Consider the following 17876-nt stretch of genomic DNA (forward strand, 5'->3'; position numbering starts at 1 on the left):
ATGTTTTCAAAGCAATTTACAGACATGAGCCACAAACGCTGCAACTAATTTGTGTAAACAAGATAGTTCATTTGCAAAAAGCACAAGCTTGAGACTCGTTTGCTATTGAGAAAGGCGATTCTTAATCTTTGGGGCCACGAAACCCCTTATCAAGCAGGATATTAGTTCTCGAAACTAGGTGTCAAAGTCCACGTGCCAATTTCGCCGGCAGCGCGACCTTGTTTAATGAGGACGCTTACTTCCGTTGTCACGAACAACTCGCGGGCTGTTAAACTTCACACGTTACGACTGTAGTATAAATGCTTTGTGGTATGATATTGCCAGGGTTATAACTTGTATGTGACAAACGGCAGATTGCAATTGGCCGGCAAGCAAGTGTAATAACGTTACCAAAATGTACGGATGGCGGTTGATATTAGTTCATTCCTTAATGGTTTTATTGCATTGTTTCCTATCAATGCATTTAAATGAACTTTTATCGTGACAAATGCATTTAAATTACGGAAACCTTTTCGGCAGTACACTCTTTGGTTTAAGGTAAACTGCTGGAGTAAACGATACTTGTAAATGAAAATTAATATGGCCAAAGCATCAACTTCAACTTCTACAATGAGATTAAGTCAATATCTTCTTTCAAAATAAATAGGTCGGTTGTAACATTCCAATAAACGATTCAATGCCCAAGTTCGTACAATCGTTCCGCCATCCTCACTAGTTCGTCTCTGTGTTCAAGCTCCTCATGATGACCGGCCGGTACTCCGGCCATCCCGTACAGCAATCCATACCAAAACCCGGCCAAAAATCCAGTCGCGTCATTTTCACCTGCAAGTAGGCGACGAGTCGCGAATAAACGGAAATGTAAGTTTGCCAGAAAATATTCGAATTCTCTTGCGCACGACAATTTTCAAGGTAAATGTTCACAAATATAAAATTTATCTTTATCGAAGTATTTCATCTTTTTGGCTTCACTTTGTCCTTACTAAAGATTTTGCGATGATTGAAAAACATTTTTATAAAAACCGGCAAAAAACTTCACTGACCTCCGTGTATCATTGCCCTGTAACACACTTCCTGCCACTTATTTCCCTGCATCTGATTGGTTGATAGGATCGCGTCGTAAGCTATCATTGGTGCATCGTGGCCCCGCCTTCCTGGTTGACCTTCCGAACTCCAGAACCTGTAAACCTTCAACCCAATATTAAGCGTGTATTACGTGTTTTTAGGTAGGATTTCCTACAGTTAAGGACGTTTCAGCTATCTTTTTGTTCATTAGGTAATATACGACAATACAGACCGTGCTTTGTTTCCCAACCGGGGGTTGCAAATTTATGTTGTCGTTCAGGGTGCTACAGGGGTTGTTCAGGTTGCTATAGAAGGGTGGGAACCTATAGGTTGGATTTCCAATAGAGGAGGCAATTTCAGCTATCGTTTTATTCTTTGCGTAATACGACATAAGATACTGCTGTGCAAGCAATATTGTGTTTATAGTGAGCTGGAGACAGGGCCACTGTTTTAACCTATTAGACACTGCTGTTGTGAACACATAGGTATGTGCCTATAATAGACCGTGTTCTGTTCCAGTAAAGTTAGATTTACACACACAAACGTATTTCTATGGGGAGTGACTCTACGTTACGTAAGTAGATGCTGAATTGACTGTCAGAATTGTGTAGTTTTGCAAACGTTTCGAGATTTTAGTTTGTGTTTAACTGATCCTCGACACAAACCTTATCGCGCATCTCGAGGTCGTAGTTATTCGGAAACTTTGGAGAATCGTCGCCGTCTTTGAATATGTTTCTGTCCTTTAAATAGAATTCCCACTTCGTTTCAAAGTAGGGCCACTGTTGTCTGTAATTAATTTGAAAAATGAAAAATTTGACTGTTTTAGTTCAGAGGACACTATCATTTTTAGATATAAGTAAAAAGTTGTGTGTAAGGCGTTTGGAATAAATTTGCATTAAACTACAGTAAAATACCAACCTAGCATAAAACCAATTTTTACACTGGTTTAAACAAAGTTTTAAAGGTTTAGTATTTGTGTATAAAACCTAAAAAAGATCTTGAAAATGTTTTGGATTCAAAGGCATAAGTTTGTACAATTTAAAATAAACCACTAAGTTGTGTTGGGCTTAACACATTTTTTTACACGGTCAGTTGGGACCACGGAAGACTCCATTACTTGTATTGCTCGTTGTGCCTGATCGTTTTCCTGCAGTATTTCTTCATCTTATCGAGGGATTTCAGCATTTCTCTTCCCCAGGTTGCTACTTTCTTGTTTTGTAGAATGTAGGACGTGAAGAGGGCCGTACACACCGATCCCGTAAATCCTGCGAACTTTAAATACTGTTTTTTTTCCTTTTTAAAAGTTTTGTTTAGCGCCCTAAAGCCAACTAAGTGTGGTTGGCATCAGCACATATGTTTTGTATAAACAATTGTCATTTTACCGTACCCGGGGCTGAAACCAAAAAAAGGGTCTTAAGGAAACGATTGAATTCAAAAAAAAAATAACCATTGTGTTTCGTACACAAGGTGAGATTTCTTAAAAAGTGAATAAATTTACTAAATTCAAGTTTCTCTAAACCATTTGGGACACACCAGCCGTTGGATTCTTACCGGCAAGAATTTTTTTGCCAGAATGATATCCTACACCCATATATAAAACATTGCTCTCTATTGGCTCATGAACCCACCTAGCGGATGGTTATGCGTCATTCGTCCACATTCTGTTGCTATGGAGATCAGTTTATTCTGTTGTTCAGGTTTCCAATAAACCAAACCTATGCAGAGAGACTTGGTGGATGCTCCAAAGCCTAAAATCCAAATGTTTGATAATTTATCGTTTTGCTCAAAGACCAAACCCAACAAAAACGTTTATCTTTCATCGGGTTCTTGGAACCGAACTTCATAGAAGACCGCTGAAAATTTGCTTTGTTGCACAGCTAACGTTACATTAACAAACCCGAAACACTCTCAAATGAAATATAATGATATTACGCGAAATAACATAAAATAAAAAAAATATATAATGATAAGTATGACAAGTAAGCATATTAAATATCCGAATATTAAAAAAAAAGTTTTGCGTTAAACTTTCCGACTGTAACATATGCCTTAATCGTGACTTACTCGTTAACTTGATTGCAGCTACAACTCGTATTGCCTACCATGTATTGCAATTGCACGCATTCTGCTTATAGTAGAGCCTCACAAACCTTACCTGTTCCATACTTGTTGAAGGGAATGTGCCATCCAAACACATTCCCCGGCCTCAGACACGAGCAACCTTCAATAATGGCGGGGTCTGGACGGGAGCTTTCAATTTTCTCAGCACTCTTTTTATACTCGGTCGCCATAGCGTTGAAGAGCTCGTCCTTGTTTGTCGAACCTTGTATATTCAGTGGAAGCTTTGTAAATTCAGTTTTACTAAAATACGGTAATAGTAGAAGGTGGAAATCCCATAGAAAAAGCAAGAAACTGTGACGTTAAATCGTTTTTCCCAAAAAAGTAAAAAACTGCCTGCAACCAACAATGAGTATTTTTACAAACAAATTAAAAGAACCATTTATTGATAAAAACCAATATGATTTTACTGAACTGCAGACCGATGGGCACTGTTTCAACCTATTACGCCAGTTCAGCTTTGGTGTGACTTGCAACGATATAAATAGACAAGCAAGAGTGACTGTGCAGTCGCCATCCCCTCTTAGGTCAAAAAGTGGCTTGTCTGCAGCGCACTGAATATTCCTATTTACCCTGTAGAAATGGTGAAAAGTTTAGAAATCTTACCTCCACATTCAATCAGTGCTCTTGCAGTGGCCATATGCATGACCGTCTCATCAGAAACAGGCCAGCTGTCCGAATAAAGTACAACAGCGCCCAGACCTCCCAATTCATCGAGTTCACGCATGATTTTTGTTCCAGATTGTGTTTGTTTCCAATCTCCATTCCTGTAACCAAGAGCGTCACCGGCAGCGGACAGAAGCATTGCGCTTCGATAATTGTCCATTTTATAACTTTAGGGAAGTTTGAGCCACCTTCGGCTGAGCTACAAAATAACGGGTTTAAATCTTAACCTGGTAAAACCCTAACCTTTAATTTCGTGCAAGTTTCAGTTTCCGTCGGATATAAGTTTTTTTTCGAAACGCCACAACTTTCGTATGTAAATAAACATCCCACTCGCAACCTCACGCAATCCAATCGTTATTTGGAAACTTTGCAGTCGTTTTAATTCGCACAAAAAGCTGCACTGATGCGAGATCTATTAGGTCGAATCAAAGGCAATGCCTGCTGCAGCTCCCTGTAAAAACATTATTGGCCCTATTGCTTTTTGAAAGGGTTTGGTCACTTCTGCCACAATCTTCACATGCTGTCAGTTTGAAGCGGCCGCGGACACGACCCAGATGTTCGCCCCTTGACGTCATGTATCACGTGACCCTGCGTTTGTTAAGTATGTGGACCAGAGAGACTGAATTTGCCGTTCGCTCTTATAGTTACTATCTTCATAACTCACAAAACGTTGGGCCTTTGTACCTGGTCTTCGCTTTCATTTAAGCTCAGTGTGTATTTTTCTATAACTTGCAACACAAGTTTGGGCACACAGAACTTTGTTGGTCATTCCAAACGAGCTGTTACCATACGGTAGTGAAGTGCGTAAGCTTGAATGCGAATATATCGACACAATACAACACGAGGCGTTTTAGTAAAGACTGACAAGCATTGAAGCAATATATACATGCAAGCGTGGAGTTCTTCTTGGGAAAAGTCACAGCTGCTGGAAAAAGGGCTAAACGCTTAAAACGGGTTGTTCTTGTAGAGTTTGTTCTTGCAGGGACGAAAGTTAAGACTGGAGATACTTTTTTTGTACAATAACACACGTAAAGGAGATGCGAAATTCGAAAAGTTTTCCCTTTTTTTCGAAACAACCGAACATTATAATGACGTTTGGATATAAAAATACTTGTCACAAAATTTGCAAATAGATTCGTACAAGTTAAAAATTAAAAAAAAAAATTTGAAAACCAATTTTTAAAAGCGCAAAAGTAAACCTGAAAGTTTTTGGTGATGTATGTTTTCTCCACTGAAACTGATACAAGAAGTTGGTATGAGCTCCTAAAATGTTGCTAAAACAAACATATTTTGCTTGAAACAAAGCTGAAAGCATGATGTGCTCGCAAAGTCTACATATACAATCACTAAATTGTTCTGCAGCCACAGCGCAATAAAATCCCCCAACTTATCTCCATCATATCGAATTCGCTACAACGAACTGGAGTCGCACAGTTTGGCGCTCTCGTAGGAGGGGGGCGGCGTGTTGTCGTCATGGCAACGGCCGCTCTCGACCGACTTGGGATCGGTCGGAAAGTCGGATGAGCAGGAAGACGAGGATGAACTCGAACCTCCGAAGATGTCGAAGATCTTGCTGCGGCAGGAAGAGGGCTCCCCCACGCGGTAGGTGTCATGGTGCTCGCGGTATCGCGGCTGGGTGGCGGCAGAGAGCCTCTGCAACGCAATTCGAATACGTTTTATTTTTCACTTGTATGGTGTAAAATGCTTATTCGAGTTTTCCGAGAAATGTCCGTAGATATCTTGGTATCGATATAAGTCACATGACTAATTCATTTTTTTATGATTTTTGTGACAAATACATTATAAGGCATGGATAAATGAATACTTTCGGCTCCTCAGAATTGACAAGCTTAAAAATTGGGAAGCGTTTCCAATACAGGGATGCGAAATACTTCATGTGCATGCCCAGGAAAAAAAGAATGATTGCAGACTGATTTCAGCCGTCTTTTGTGACAATTTCACATACAATCCTATGCACATTTAATGTTGTCTGCGAAGGTTGATTACTTCTACACATGAAAAATGTTTCATCTTTCAATGTTTGTTAAAAATTTTAAAATTAGCTTTCGCTGCCGATAAGGACGGGAGACAATTTAAAAAAAAACTGTGTGTTATGTCAAAATTAACCATTTACAATGTTGGGTTACATATACGAACCTCCATAAAGGTCTTTCCAGGCGTTACCATCAGTTTGTAGATCGCAAATCCTGGAATGCAAACCATGGATGAGAGGGCGAGAATCCATCCGAACATAAGAGCCCACCAAGGATATTCGTACGTACGGTTGTACGTCAGAGGTTTGTGACTCACAATGGTGAATATCAGGATGCCCTGGAAACAACCTTTCGGTAAATCCCCTATTGTTATTCCTCATTTGAGCATTAGTCGTAAGTTAAAGAAGTTTGCTTGTTTTTTAAGTGTTAAGTTGTCGCGCAACGAAGCATGGTAACTCTTTGTAAGATTGACTATTTTTGCTTTAGTATACAATATGACAGTAATTCAAACCAAAAACCCTATGTTGTGTTCCCAAATTACAATTAGCAACTAAATACATTGTCATTGACTACAGTGACATGTGTAAACGGCACACAGCCCGGTAACCCTTTATTATATTTGCTTTTTTTAACCACAGTTACACGATGCAGTGTTCAATCTGGAAACTTACCATCGCCACAGCAGGGGTGAAGAAGAGCCAGCAATACTTGATGAACGGGAAGGGTCTGTAACCGATCATGTCCTCTATGTTACGGTAATACCGCGCGGCTCCTGCATTAAGACAACAAATGATGGGGATGTGCAAACACACAAAAAAATCAGAATCGGCTGGATGTAAAAACAGAAGATATTCAAATACCTAAAGAGGCCAGAAATTTTATATTCTAAAACACTTGTTCCACTGTTAAAAACGGTTTGCATTTTCGCTGTAGCGACCTAATTTAACTTTAGTGTAATTAATAGTGCGTTAAATTCGCTCTGTTTCGTGTAATTCCAATTTTCGTGTAATTCAAGTCACGATATCAAGCATTTTTGTTCAAATTTGAGTTAGGCATATGTCAATAAGCTATCGATATTCGGTTTTGGCCGAATATAGAAACATCTTTATTGCTCTGCCGAATCGCGATATTCGGATTCGGTTAAACAGACTGTGACGTACACTGACATGAGATTTATGACGTAAATAGTCCTACCGTAAATCCACCCGACAGCGACGCATTCCCAGAATGACATCCAAAGCAAAGTCATCCCACTTGCAGAGTAGTAATCGAATATCTGGAACACGTACATTCCACCCTGCAGGAAAAATTTAAGTATTTGAACAATGAACAGACATTAAATAACTCCATTATGGCCGTTAGCCAGTGGCTTTTTTTTGGCACCAAATCTTTCATTTAGTTTAATTTTTAAAGTGAGTTACTAGGGATGCCTTTTTGTCAGTTCATTTCATTTCAAGTACGCAACAACATTAAATGCAAACCATGAACCTACTTACGCAACTAGTTCAAGAAACCTAGAGCCAAGCAGTATATTTTACCTCGAATCGGGACTTTAACGTCGCCCTTAAAATAACGTCATATGCCTTGTTTTTATTATTTTCGAGAATAAAGGTTTGTTGGCTGCTATTTCAACACGTTACCTGGGAAACCATTGAAAGCCCGATCAGAAAACAAATCGAACACACAAGGGCGGCAAAGAGCGCTCGCCTAGGTCTGAGTTGGCGTGGGTACAAATCTATGATGGCTGTGAGGAATCCTTCAACTCCGACAAACTGAGAATAAACAGATATAAGTTTTAGTTGGGAAGTTGGGTGTGCTGTGTTCAACATTGTCATCAGTTAATATCACTTGCATGTACGTGCCAGTTTATTCAGCAAGTTCTTCATAATTAAGACACCTTAGAATATATTTCATTAAGGTTGTTGTATGACCTTTTTGCAAGGTCAATTGTTTTTTTTTTACTGAGTTAGCAAACATAATCCAAACCCGTCCAAGTTGAAACTCTCATGAACACTCAAACATAATGAAGACCTACCTGACTATCCAGACCCAACATCAAGATCATAAGAAAGAATAGACACGACCATACGGGTGACAGAGGCATGAGGGTAACCCCCTTCGGGTAAGCTATGAAGGCTAAACCCGGGCCGGACTCGGCCACCTTCTCTATTGGGACTTTCTGTTCGTGCGCCATAAAGCCGAGGAATGTGAAGATTACAAACCCGGCGAAGAAGCTCGTGCCAGAGTTGACGAGCGCCAGAATCATGCTGTCCCTGTAAAGCAAATAATTATCAAGTAAAACACTGTTTTTTTATTGTTGTTTTTTTGCTGAAAAAAAGATAAAGCTGGATGAAGTTATTTTATGCGTTGGAAAATGAGCCTTTTTTAACAAATAATTTTTGTCTGTGTCCTTTTTTTAGCATTTTAATCATTTTTTAGACCATATGATAATATAAACAAATTAATGACAATAATATGTATGATCGATATATCCGAACATACACTTTGTTCTGTCTTACTTGTAGCAGTTGTTGTTGTAGATGTTGTAACTCCCGAGGGCGGACAAAGCTCCAAGACCGATGGCATATGAGAAGAAAACTTGTGTCCCAGCGTCCACCCACACCTGAAGGCAAAGATAACTCGATATGTGCGTATTTGCATCACACATTTATTCGCACACAAATTTTGCGACACAAACCATCTGTATTTTTGCAAAAAGCAACTACGCAGATGAACAAAACACGAAGGTAATTAAATGTAATGGGCAGCTATAAAGCCATAAAGGTTATCAAGTCAGGCGCCGTTGAAATCCCACCGAACGAGGTAAGTGAACTTGCAATTACACAATCCGTTGCAATAAATATTAGACTGGGTGTACAGGTCCTTATTTGGAAGTTTATCTTGCAAAGTCAGACGGTCGTACATTGCGGGGAGAGTGCTGTTATTTACATATCGCTATAACGTTATTTAAAATTAGAAAAATCCTTATCTCTGTCCACTTATGGGGTAGTTAGTGTTGATGAAGGCGGCATATGTCGGTATATAGTAATGTACATTGGACAATCGAGAATTTTCACGAACCTGTGCTTCGTTGAGTTTCGTCCAGTTGGGTTTGATGTAAAATTCGATTCCATCTATCGCTCCAGGCAGAGTAAGACCGCGAACCAACAAACACAGGAGCACGATGTATGGGAAAATGGCGGTGAAGTAAACAACCTGAGAGTAACAACATGAATCATTCCGTTTATAAAGTCTCATGGTGGCACCCAGGGTGCCCAACGGATGACGGTGATTGTATAGTCACCACAAAGTGGAAGTCTTTGCCTGGCCGTTTGGCCGGCAAGATTGTCTGCAAGAGTCGCACCAAACTGCACCGATGAGACCTTATAGGCCCAAACAGTGGCCGTCTGTATGCAGCTCAAAGAGTTCATAAGGCTGCAAGCTTACTTATATGACATTCCACAACATTTTGTTGAAAGGTGGCAGTGGTGTCATATATGTTTTAGGGGTGGTCAGTTTGTTATTTAGGGAATGCACCCCACTCACCACCACTTTTTAATACATTTAGGTAAAATTTAAAAGTGATTTTGTCCCGAAACTGCCTTTCAACACACAAAAAATTACTCAAAACATGTGAGTTGCGCGATGTTCCGATCGTCCAGCACCAACCTTCCCAGTAGCTCGAATACCCTTGCAGATGCACACGTAGCAAATGAGCCAGGCCAGCATCAGACAGACGACCAACTCCCAACGCATCGACCCGGTTTCGGTGATCTTCGTTGTGATCTGGAGGACTTCTCGTCTGTGAAGCAAACACGAGAATGATTTGTGTGCAGTGGATTTCACATCGAATCACGTTTATTTTTCTCAAAAAGACTACAATGTGTAGATGAGCTGTACACGCAAAAGTTGGGAGGTTATGAAAAGGACATGGACATCGATGAAACCTTACAGGTTATCGAGTCAGGCTTCCATTTGGTGATTTCCTCACGGAGAATCACCGTCTGCCGTGGGTATCAGCTTTCACCGTTAATACTTACTCCCAGAACTCAACGACAGGTGAGGTATGGCTGACGTTGGTGGCAACCATTGTTGTGACGTTCGTGCCTGTGAAGAAGTAGATTTTTGGTGAATTTGCAGCAAACTGGGACACAACTACACAACTAAAGGGTAAGTTGGCCTATTGCCTCACCTACTATAATCGAAATACAACGAATATATCTAAATTTACATGTTGTTGTTCCCCTTATGACCTGTTATTGAAAAGCAAACTCCACGAGTATTTTTTGTGGCTAAATCGCGACAAAGGCCATAGGATTAGACCGCTTTGCTCATAATTTATAACGAACGTGGTGCTGTTTTCATACCGTTAGAGGTGGCGGAAAAGTTGGTCACGCAGGAGTCGGTGTTCCAAAGGTTACCGCATGTTGACCAAGGCAAAACGGCCGTAAACGACCGGTAGAGGTAATAAATAGCCCAAGTCAGCACCATGATGTAGTAACAATTGCAGAAAAAGACGATGATGGTTGATGACAACCCGATCCCTGTAAAAGATATGTAAATCGCTGTTACCTCGCACGTTGTATGTAAACAAGCACTTGTTTGTCACCGGATTTCAACGTATGTCTCTGTATGCACCAAATGTTGACAGCTGTTTTCCTTTTGAAACGTCAATACTACGACCCGTATTCAACACACAGTGATACATATGAATATGATAAGTACGTTGCTTGCAATTTTTGTCGCATTGCAGTTTAGTGATGACGTTTCAAAGGAAAACAGCTGTCAACATTTGGTGCATGCAGAGATACGCTCTAAACAGGTGACAAACAACCGCTTGTTTGCAGCCGCCGCGAAGTTGGTGACCAAAAAAGCTGACGTATGCAAGTCTTTCCGCAACGGGAGTGCAAATGCGTGCGACCTTATCTGACCGCGACCGAAAGGTTCGACTCACTCGAAATGTTATTATCCTGCCCACACCAAATCAAATCAAACCCATACATAGTTGGCCAGATGTCCAGTATTCACGCTTTAATATTGACATAAGAAACGTGCAAATCAAAACATATCTCTTGGGGATTACAGTGTTGTTCAGTTTATATAAAAACATACCACGTGTCTGTTTTAAAATACTTATTTCCCTCTAAAAAAACAATGGCAAAAAATATAACTAGATTTTGTGAAAACAAACCACCTTTTCTTCCTACTTTTAAAGGGACAACGGTGGGCCACCCAAAATGACATTGTTAAGTACATCCAGGGCATGCAATGTACACAACACCTGTGTGTAGGTAACGCAACACCTTTAATCCCCTGCGGTCAACAACACAGATTGGTCCAACAGCGGTTATCAGCGGTGCGTAGTGGCCCGTACAGCCAGACAACGCGGCATTCACCTTTCATCAGCGGGCAAATGTCCCAAATCCCAATCCCTCCCTGCTTCATGAACTGACCGAGCGAAACTTCTAGAAAGAAAACCGGGACTCCGCTGGTGAAGATGAAGATGATAAACGGGATGAGGAAGGCTCCTGTCGGAATAATTGGAAACGTTAATGCGCAGTCGTAAGAGGCCTCATACGTCAGAAATTCTGTCCTTTTTTGCACTAACTCTGCTGTAATTATGAAACTATTTTGTGCAAAAAGTTTTGTTTTGCATTTCCCCTGTAGTTTCTGGCTCAATCAGATTTTTTTTAATGCTACCAAGCAATCTAAATTAATTGTCAACTTTTAATATCATAATCCAAATCTTTAATTTTTATTTTACAATGTGTGACTTTAAATCATATTTATAGTTTAACTGGAGACTTCTAAAGTTCTAATAAAAAACATCACGAATTTGACGGAAAAGCTGGTTTTCTATGCAAAAAAAAACAGCTACGTAGTTGCGCACAAATGTTTGAAGAATTGTGGCTGGGACGTCCTATTATTCCGTGTTACAAACACTTACCTCCCCCATTCTTGTAACAGAGGTAAGGAAACCGCCACACGTTGCCAAGTCCGACCGCGAAGCCGACGCACGATAAAATGAAGTCAATTTTCTTATCCCAAGTCTCTCTCTGTGGAGTTCGCCTTCCATCTGTCTCCTGTGTGTGTAAAGTTTAAAGACTTAAAAATGCTGTCCAGAAACAGATTTAATATGCTTCAACATTTTAACCGTATAGGTATATAAGTGTTATCGGTTTACAGGCTTCTGTAAACCTCATGATCTCGATATGACAGCGGGAGTATAAATAAGACAGCATTAAACTTTAAATTACTTGGAATATATTACTTTCTTCTGACGTAAAATGCATAATTTTGCCCTAATTTCATTACAGTGTGTTCAGTTTATTCCTCTTTAGTTTAGATTGCAGAAAATCAAATGGGTTTATAACATTTAATTCTAAAAAAAGGGCAAACACAAACACGTTCGTTTTAGGTTTTTTCATTCATGATGTATATCCTCCCCAACTATCCGAAATTCTCTGCTACGCAGTCAGCTACAATATCAAAGCACACCTGAACAGCGGAACGGCACAGAGCTTCGTCGCTGTTGTCGCCCTTGCTGAATGAAGTGGGTGGCGAGACACTTGCTGCATCCTCCTGGCTTGTACTGCTCGACGATGAGGAATCTTGGCCTGCATCCGCAGGATCGCTTGGAGCATTGTTCTCCTCCAGGAAAAGTTCTTCTTCGGGACACTGCATTTTCGAGCTATTAGCTGCAAAATAAGTGGAAACTATACGTTTGAGACAGAAAAAAACTATTTTTAACCGGTTTGCTTCTGTAAGATTTTCGTTAAAAGTAATCAACTTGATAATCGCCAAAAATACAATCACAGATTTCTGTGCATGAAAATCCTCATATGTGTTGCTTTCAATCTTTCCAATACGAGACCACTGAAAACTGATGATTTGACGCAAATTATACCCTTCTTTAAAAAAAAAGCTTCTCTAATTTCAATTCTTATTATGGCCGCCCTGAATACGCTTATATAACTCATCTATCCGACTGATGTTGCCACAGAATTGGAGAAATAGTTTTATTGCGCATTTACGCTTGTTTTAGAAAGTTGAGCAGAAGACTGCACGCTTCATTGAACACGGTCGCGTGTTTTAAAGTTTCACCTACTCTTACAACGACCCAAACTGACCCGTTCTCCACGGACAGTTCCCAAACTTTATGAGACCACCTGCTGATCCGACACCGTTTCGCATCACAAACTAAACAATAATACGACTTACCTGAAATGTCGGGTGTCCTTTTTTTGCGACTTCGTTGATTTGTTGACAGGGGGATGTTATACAGGAGAAAGATGATTCGTGTGGAAAGAAGTTGATATAGAGGGTTCGCAAGCTGCACTGAGACGAAAGGAGTGCCGGTCGAGGTAGAGTTTTAGAAACAATCAATAAAACACTTAAAAGTAGAGAGTCGAAAATATATCATATCGTTGACAACAAGCCTAAACACCCATCGGTGGCATCTCTACTTCTGCAATAGAAAAATCACAAATTTTATGGTTTGTTTTGGGCAAATTTTCAATTTAAAAATGCAAATCGTTAATAAATAATGGAAATATGCTACCCCATAAAACGATTATTTTATTATTATTTAAACAAACCATTACCATTACATCTGTCCCGTTAACTGTCTAATGCCGAAACATTAAATATACGGGTCACTGTACATGTCTTTTGATATCACTACACCTTTACCCTAGATTCCAAGAGTAAATGTAGGTCACTCTACGCACACACCCTATAAATAGATCATTCTTGGCATAAGAAGGCTATTATAAGCGCTAACTTGTTTGTAACCCTGCCAGTCTCTATTGTGGAACTTTTGTCCCTCACCGGTGGCATTTCACAATCGGCATTGTGACGAAACAAATGCGCACGCGCAGAGGGGAGGCCAAAGGACGAAGCTGGTGTCCCCTCAAGGTCGCAGTGCCTGCCAAGGTGACCCAGTAATAACTTTTAACAGTGATGCAGGTGCACAAACCACAAATACACAGTTGTTACCCGTACAAACAAAGTTGAACGTCATTCAAGTGTTTACCATCTATGACGCAAGGCAGTTCTTACCACAACTTAAAATCGTACATATTTGGGTGGTTTTTGCGTTCGCTTGGGTTGGGATTGTGGCTTAGCTTAAGGCGGCTGGGTTAAACCAGGAGGCACTCATATTGTGGGAAGATAAACTAAATTTTGAATGCAAACTAGAAAAACAAGACTTTACAAACAAATCTCGCTGTAACGAAGCCGAAAACATCTATTCAAACACCGCTGAAAAAAACAGTTTTTATCACCGTGATAAAACCTTTAGTCCTAACGCATAAATGAACTTTTATCAGGCATTTTGGATGGTGCCTGTAGACCGAATAGTTTTATCTTGAGTTTTAATGATATACAGTAAAATTTTAAGAGCCACAAAGCCTCTCTGTTTAAACACTAACTAAACTATGCTGAATAGACACGCGAAACGGGTCAATATATGCCAATGTGGCATCGAAACCACACGCACAAAGCTGTAACTTCTACATCTTTTTAACTTAGTCCTAAAAACCCTGCAATGATTTCTTGGGGAAATAACCCCTGGGTCACATGGAAGTACTGAGAAGCACTTGTTAAAGTTGTCGATCTTGACTTGGCCGACGAAAAACCGCAATTGTCTAACTGCTTGTTCGAGTGCTCTGTTAACCTTGAAACTGCGTTTTAACCGGCTCCTTAACGCATGTAAAGCAACTTTAACCTGTACTTTACCAATACTGCATGTAGTAGCCACAAAAGCCATGTTATGATAAACCGCGGGTCTATACATTTACATGCCCATAAAATCACATACGTCCGAAGTAACAGTTTTTAATTTTAAGCGGATCAATTTTTTGCTGTCTTTTTTAAAACTGTTAATACCAAAATAATTTTAGCTGTCTTATTTTGCCACACAATTATCCAAGCTCTAGACATAGGCTATACCGAAACTACAAGAGGAGCTACGGCCTGGAATTACACGCAAATAGACAGCCACACATGTGTCCTAATTACAACGCCATACGGTGGCCGCAGTTGTGCGCAATTAACACCAGACAAAAAAGTCAATGTTGCACAAGATGTCCTATCACCATGCGCGCTGAAGACCAATCGACATCGAACGCCAAACAGCCCCCTAGAGCCTTGCAATCGTTTCTGTACTGAATTTATACAAAAAGCCTGGCTCCTAATCGGCTTGGCGCGGTTTGGGCATGTCGCAACGACGCTAAACCTGATTGGACACTTACCGGCGAAATCTACCGGCGTTTCAGGGGCTCGGTTCGACAAATACAGGCAACGTGTCTGGCTCACGTACGTTTATGTAAACTAGGAACGAACGTTGAACCCTCGCGCTTTCCTGCAAGGTCAATGTGACTTTAGAGTAACTACAACATGGAGTTCTTGCGCAATCCGTCGACGAAAGTTCAGTTTGCTTATTGGAATTCTTGCGTAACACGGCAACGCGTCAAATCATAAACTTAGCGCAGTCTGACAATCATAAAATTGAAATAACTTCAGGCATACAAAAATACAGAGGAGCTGCAAGTACCTTTACTAGCTTGACAACTCATTTGAAAGATTTTAAGCTGTGAAACCCTGAAGTCATGTATGCAACATGTGAGAAAATCGCACACAAATTACAAATCACTGAACTACTGCGTAAGCAACGTTAGTATTTAACTAAACAGTTTATTTCAGGCATATTTTTGCACGTACTTGTCGATAGGTGTCTTGCCCTTCACGCCACTACCTGTGTGTGTTATCTTATCAGGTACACATACCTATCGTAGGTCTACAAAAGCGGTGGCCAACATCGGATATGTACTCATATCATGTTTCTTACACGTTCCACTGGCTCTCCAGATGGGCGCGCGTGCACTGGCCATAAATACTCTTTTCGGAAATCTGACCACAGCATACTCCTGCGCTTTGCGCCGAACAAAGCAGCAGCCTGTTTAATATGAAACAAGTGCTGTTGTAGGAGGTATATTACAATCGCCTTTTATCACGCAACAATGCCAGGTCTTGTAAAACAGACCTACACAAGATTTGCTAAATCATTTTTATATCAGTACGCTACAACCTATCCATATATGCCAGACATTCTCTGTAAATAGTATATTCTGTTTTCAAAATATTATGTATTTCGACCTGCTGAAAGTATTTGACCACTATAAGTTTAAATTTAAGTACCCGATGGATTTCAAATTACAGTTGTTTTTAATAAATCAGGTTAAAGTTAAACGCAAGTGGAAGCTCATTAATTCGGCTACGTGGGGTACATCCCGTCACTTACCCATTCGAGTTGGGCTCGTTACAATGGTCTTTGGAATATTTTATACTGACACGTACTGATAATCATGGTTAGGGTTGTGTAGTCGAAACTCCTTTTGTGATGGTTAGCGACTTAGGTAATGTTAAATTGGTAGGAATGTTGCACAACAAAATTACTTGGATTTAATTGCAAATAATTGGGTTTCGGCTACTTGTGACGTCATTATCGCGACCATAAACACTTAATAAACAGCATCTGTATTCCCAAAATTTTAATTAATAAGATACGTCATAGATAGACCCTACCTATCAAAAATATTGCATATTTCGGTTTCCGATTACAATGGAACATAAAATAACCCCGCCCGTTGTAACACCACACACTACGTGGTACAGTCCTATACTGCTATCAGTATGATGCTGCGCTGTGAAAGGAGTCGCACGTTCGTACATGCGCTACCTCGTGGCCGTTAATAAGTGCAAATAACATTTATGGCGTGGGCTTTATTTTGTGGTGTTTTTTTTTCGCAATTCACAAAACAAACAAATGGAACACGGGCAAAAATGCACTTGATAAACTTTTCAATCGAATAAAGCATGGCTTATGTGATAGTCGAACACGAAAGGTCGCGAAAATTTTGATCCTGGCGTCTCGAAAAGGCGAACGTAGCAGTTTTCAGTATAGACTGCAGATTAAGCCAGAAAGAGAAGTATAACCCAAAGTAGCCTGCAGTTGTGTATATATGTTTTTAAAAGTATTTTTGCAATACAGGGTGTTGCTGAATTTTTTTTTAATAATTATAAATATTGAATGTACAAATGTTAATGAAAAATTTTTATAGCAAACTGTAAAACGTACGATAAACCTTCAACAGAGGCGAACGTTGGGCTTAAGCCTTGCAAACCGAACGACAGAAAGGAAATGGCAATGCAAACGGGACGCGTGAACAGCATTTACAAAACACTACAATGCCTTTGTGTGGTAGTTCAGCACTGTCGTCGCTAGTGAAGTAATATGATAGCTATTTCGCACTAACTTCATTCTGGCGTAACAAAAAAAAAATAAAAATAAGAGCGTTCCGCATGATCTACCTCAAGTTTCATATAACTGTTTTACATTTTCCCCTTACATTTCCCCGGGTTATAGCAATTTTTTCGAAAGGCAAATTTATGAGTATTGTCAAAATGCCTATCTGGGCAACGAGGAAAACACTTTAAATGCATGTAATTCCGAAGATTGCTTCATGGAAGATTGTGGCGTTTTCCAACGAAGTGGAACTAATATTTTTCTAGAAATCGCTTTATGGGTAGTGTACTGCAGCGTACCAATTAATTCCAGCTAGCTGCTAATTAATTCCAGCTAGTTGAGGCTAAGTGTTCTTGCTGTTAATACTAAATTCGACTCCGAGAGCAGACTTTTTTATTAATGGAAACACACGTTTGCAAAATCAGGCGGCGTTAAGTTTAATTTGTTCCAAGCGCGTTAGTGACTGAGCAAGTCGTCATATTGTACGCGTACCTTAGATAACGTGCGTGTGCCTTAGACAACTTGCGTGTGCCTTAGATAACTTGCGTGTACCATAGATAACTTGCGTGTGCCTTATTAACGAACGTTGCACGTTATTTAAAACCTGGCCAACAGAGTCAAAATTCGAATAAGAGTGACATCGTGTGGACATCTTTAGTTCGCGCCGTTTACTTTGTTGTCTCGCAACCCTATAGAGAACCTGCAACGTGAGGTTTTACTGCAATCAA

The 17876-nt window shown here is 40.1% G+C and overlaps 2 protein-coding genes across 2 annotated transcripts; both read right to left on the reverse strand.

Moving 5' to 3' along the window:
- Positions 1-673: 673 nt before the first annotated feature.
- On the reverse strand, positions 674-4006 carry LOC145901818 (inactive ADP-ribosyltransferase arh2-like). Its single transcript, XM_082989622.1, has 7 exons — positions 3787-4006; positions 3218-3385; positions 2691-2810; positions 2180-2327; positions 1728-1848; positions 1041-1185; positions 674-822 (listed from the first exon to the last, which is right to left on the reverse strand). Exons 1-7 carry the CDS (start codon positions 4004-4006, stop codon positions 674-676), a joined length of 1071 nt encoding a protein of 356 aa, XP_082845748.1.
- Positions 4007-4597: 591 nt separating this feature from the next.
- LOC145902301 (sodium- and chloride-dependent creatine transporter 1-like) lies at positions 4598-13292 on the reverse strand. Its single transcript, XM_082990226.1, has 15 exons — positions 13062-13292; positions 12339-12538; positions 11788-11923; positions 11237-11368; positions 10208-10384; positions 9881-9947; positions 9510-9642; positions 8922-9056; positions 8360-8463; positions 7876-8113; positions 7481-7612; positions 7035-7137; positions 6512-6612; positions 6004-6177; positions 4598-5499 (listed from the first exon to the last, which is right to left on the reverse strand). Exons 2-15 carry the CDS (start codon positions 12522-12524, stop codon positions 5257-5259), a joined length of 2061 nt encoding a protein of 686 aa, XP_082846352.1. The 5' UTR covers positions 12525-12538; positions 13062-13292; the 3' UTR covers positions 4598-5256.
- Between the last annotated feature and the right edge of the window lie 4584 nt (positions 13293-17876).

This window comes from Ascidia mentula, chromosome 5 (assembly GCF_947561715.1).
Source record: "Ascidia mentula chromosome 5, kaAscMent1.1, whole genome shotgun sequence".
Lineage (NCBI taxonomy): Eukaryota > Metazoa > Chordata > Ascidiacea > Phlebobranchia > Ascidiidae > Ascidia > Ascidia mentula.

What these genes read in the sequence shown, in the direction of transcription:
- LOC145901818 (XM_082989622.1), bottom strand. Translation starts at nt 4,006, where the DNA reads ATGGACAATTATCGAAGCGCAATGCTTCTGTCCGCTGCCGGTGACGCT. An exon ending in CTTCAACAAGTATGGAACAG is followed by an intron (nt 2,811 to 3,217) that starts GTAAGGTTTGTG and finishes TTTGGATTTTAG; the next exon opens with GCTTTGGAGCATCCACCAAG. An exon ending in GACGCATAACCATCCGCTAG is followed by an intron (nt 2,328 to 2,690) that starts GTGGGTTCATGA and finishes TAAAGTTCGCAG; the next exon opens with GATTTACGGGATCGGTGTGT.
- LOC145902301 (XM_082990226.1), bottom strand. Translation starts at nt 12,524, where the DNA reads ATGCAGTGTCCCGAAGAAGAACTTTTCCTGGAGGAGAACAATGCTCCA. An exon ending in GTATTCGAGCTACTGGGAAG is followed by an intron (nt 9,057 to 9,509) that starts GTTGGTGCTGGA and finishes TGTTACTCTCAG; the next exon opens with GTTGTTTACTTCACCGCCAT. An exon ending in TGTTGGGTCTGGATAGTCAG is followed by an intron (nt 7,613 to 7,875) that starts GTAGGTCTTCAT and finishes GTTTATTCTCAG; the next exon opens with TTTGTCGGAGTTGAAGGATT.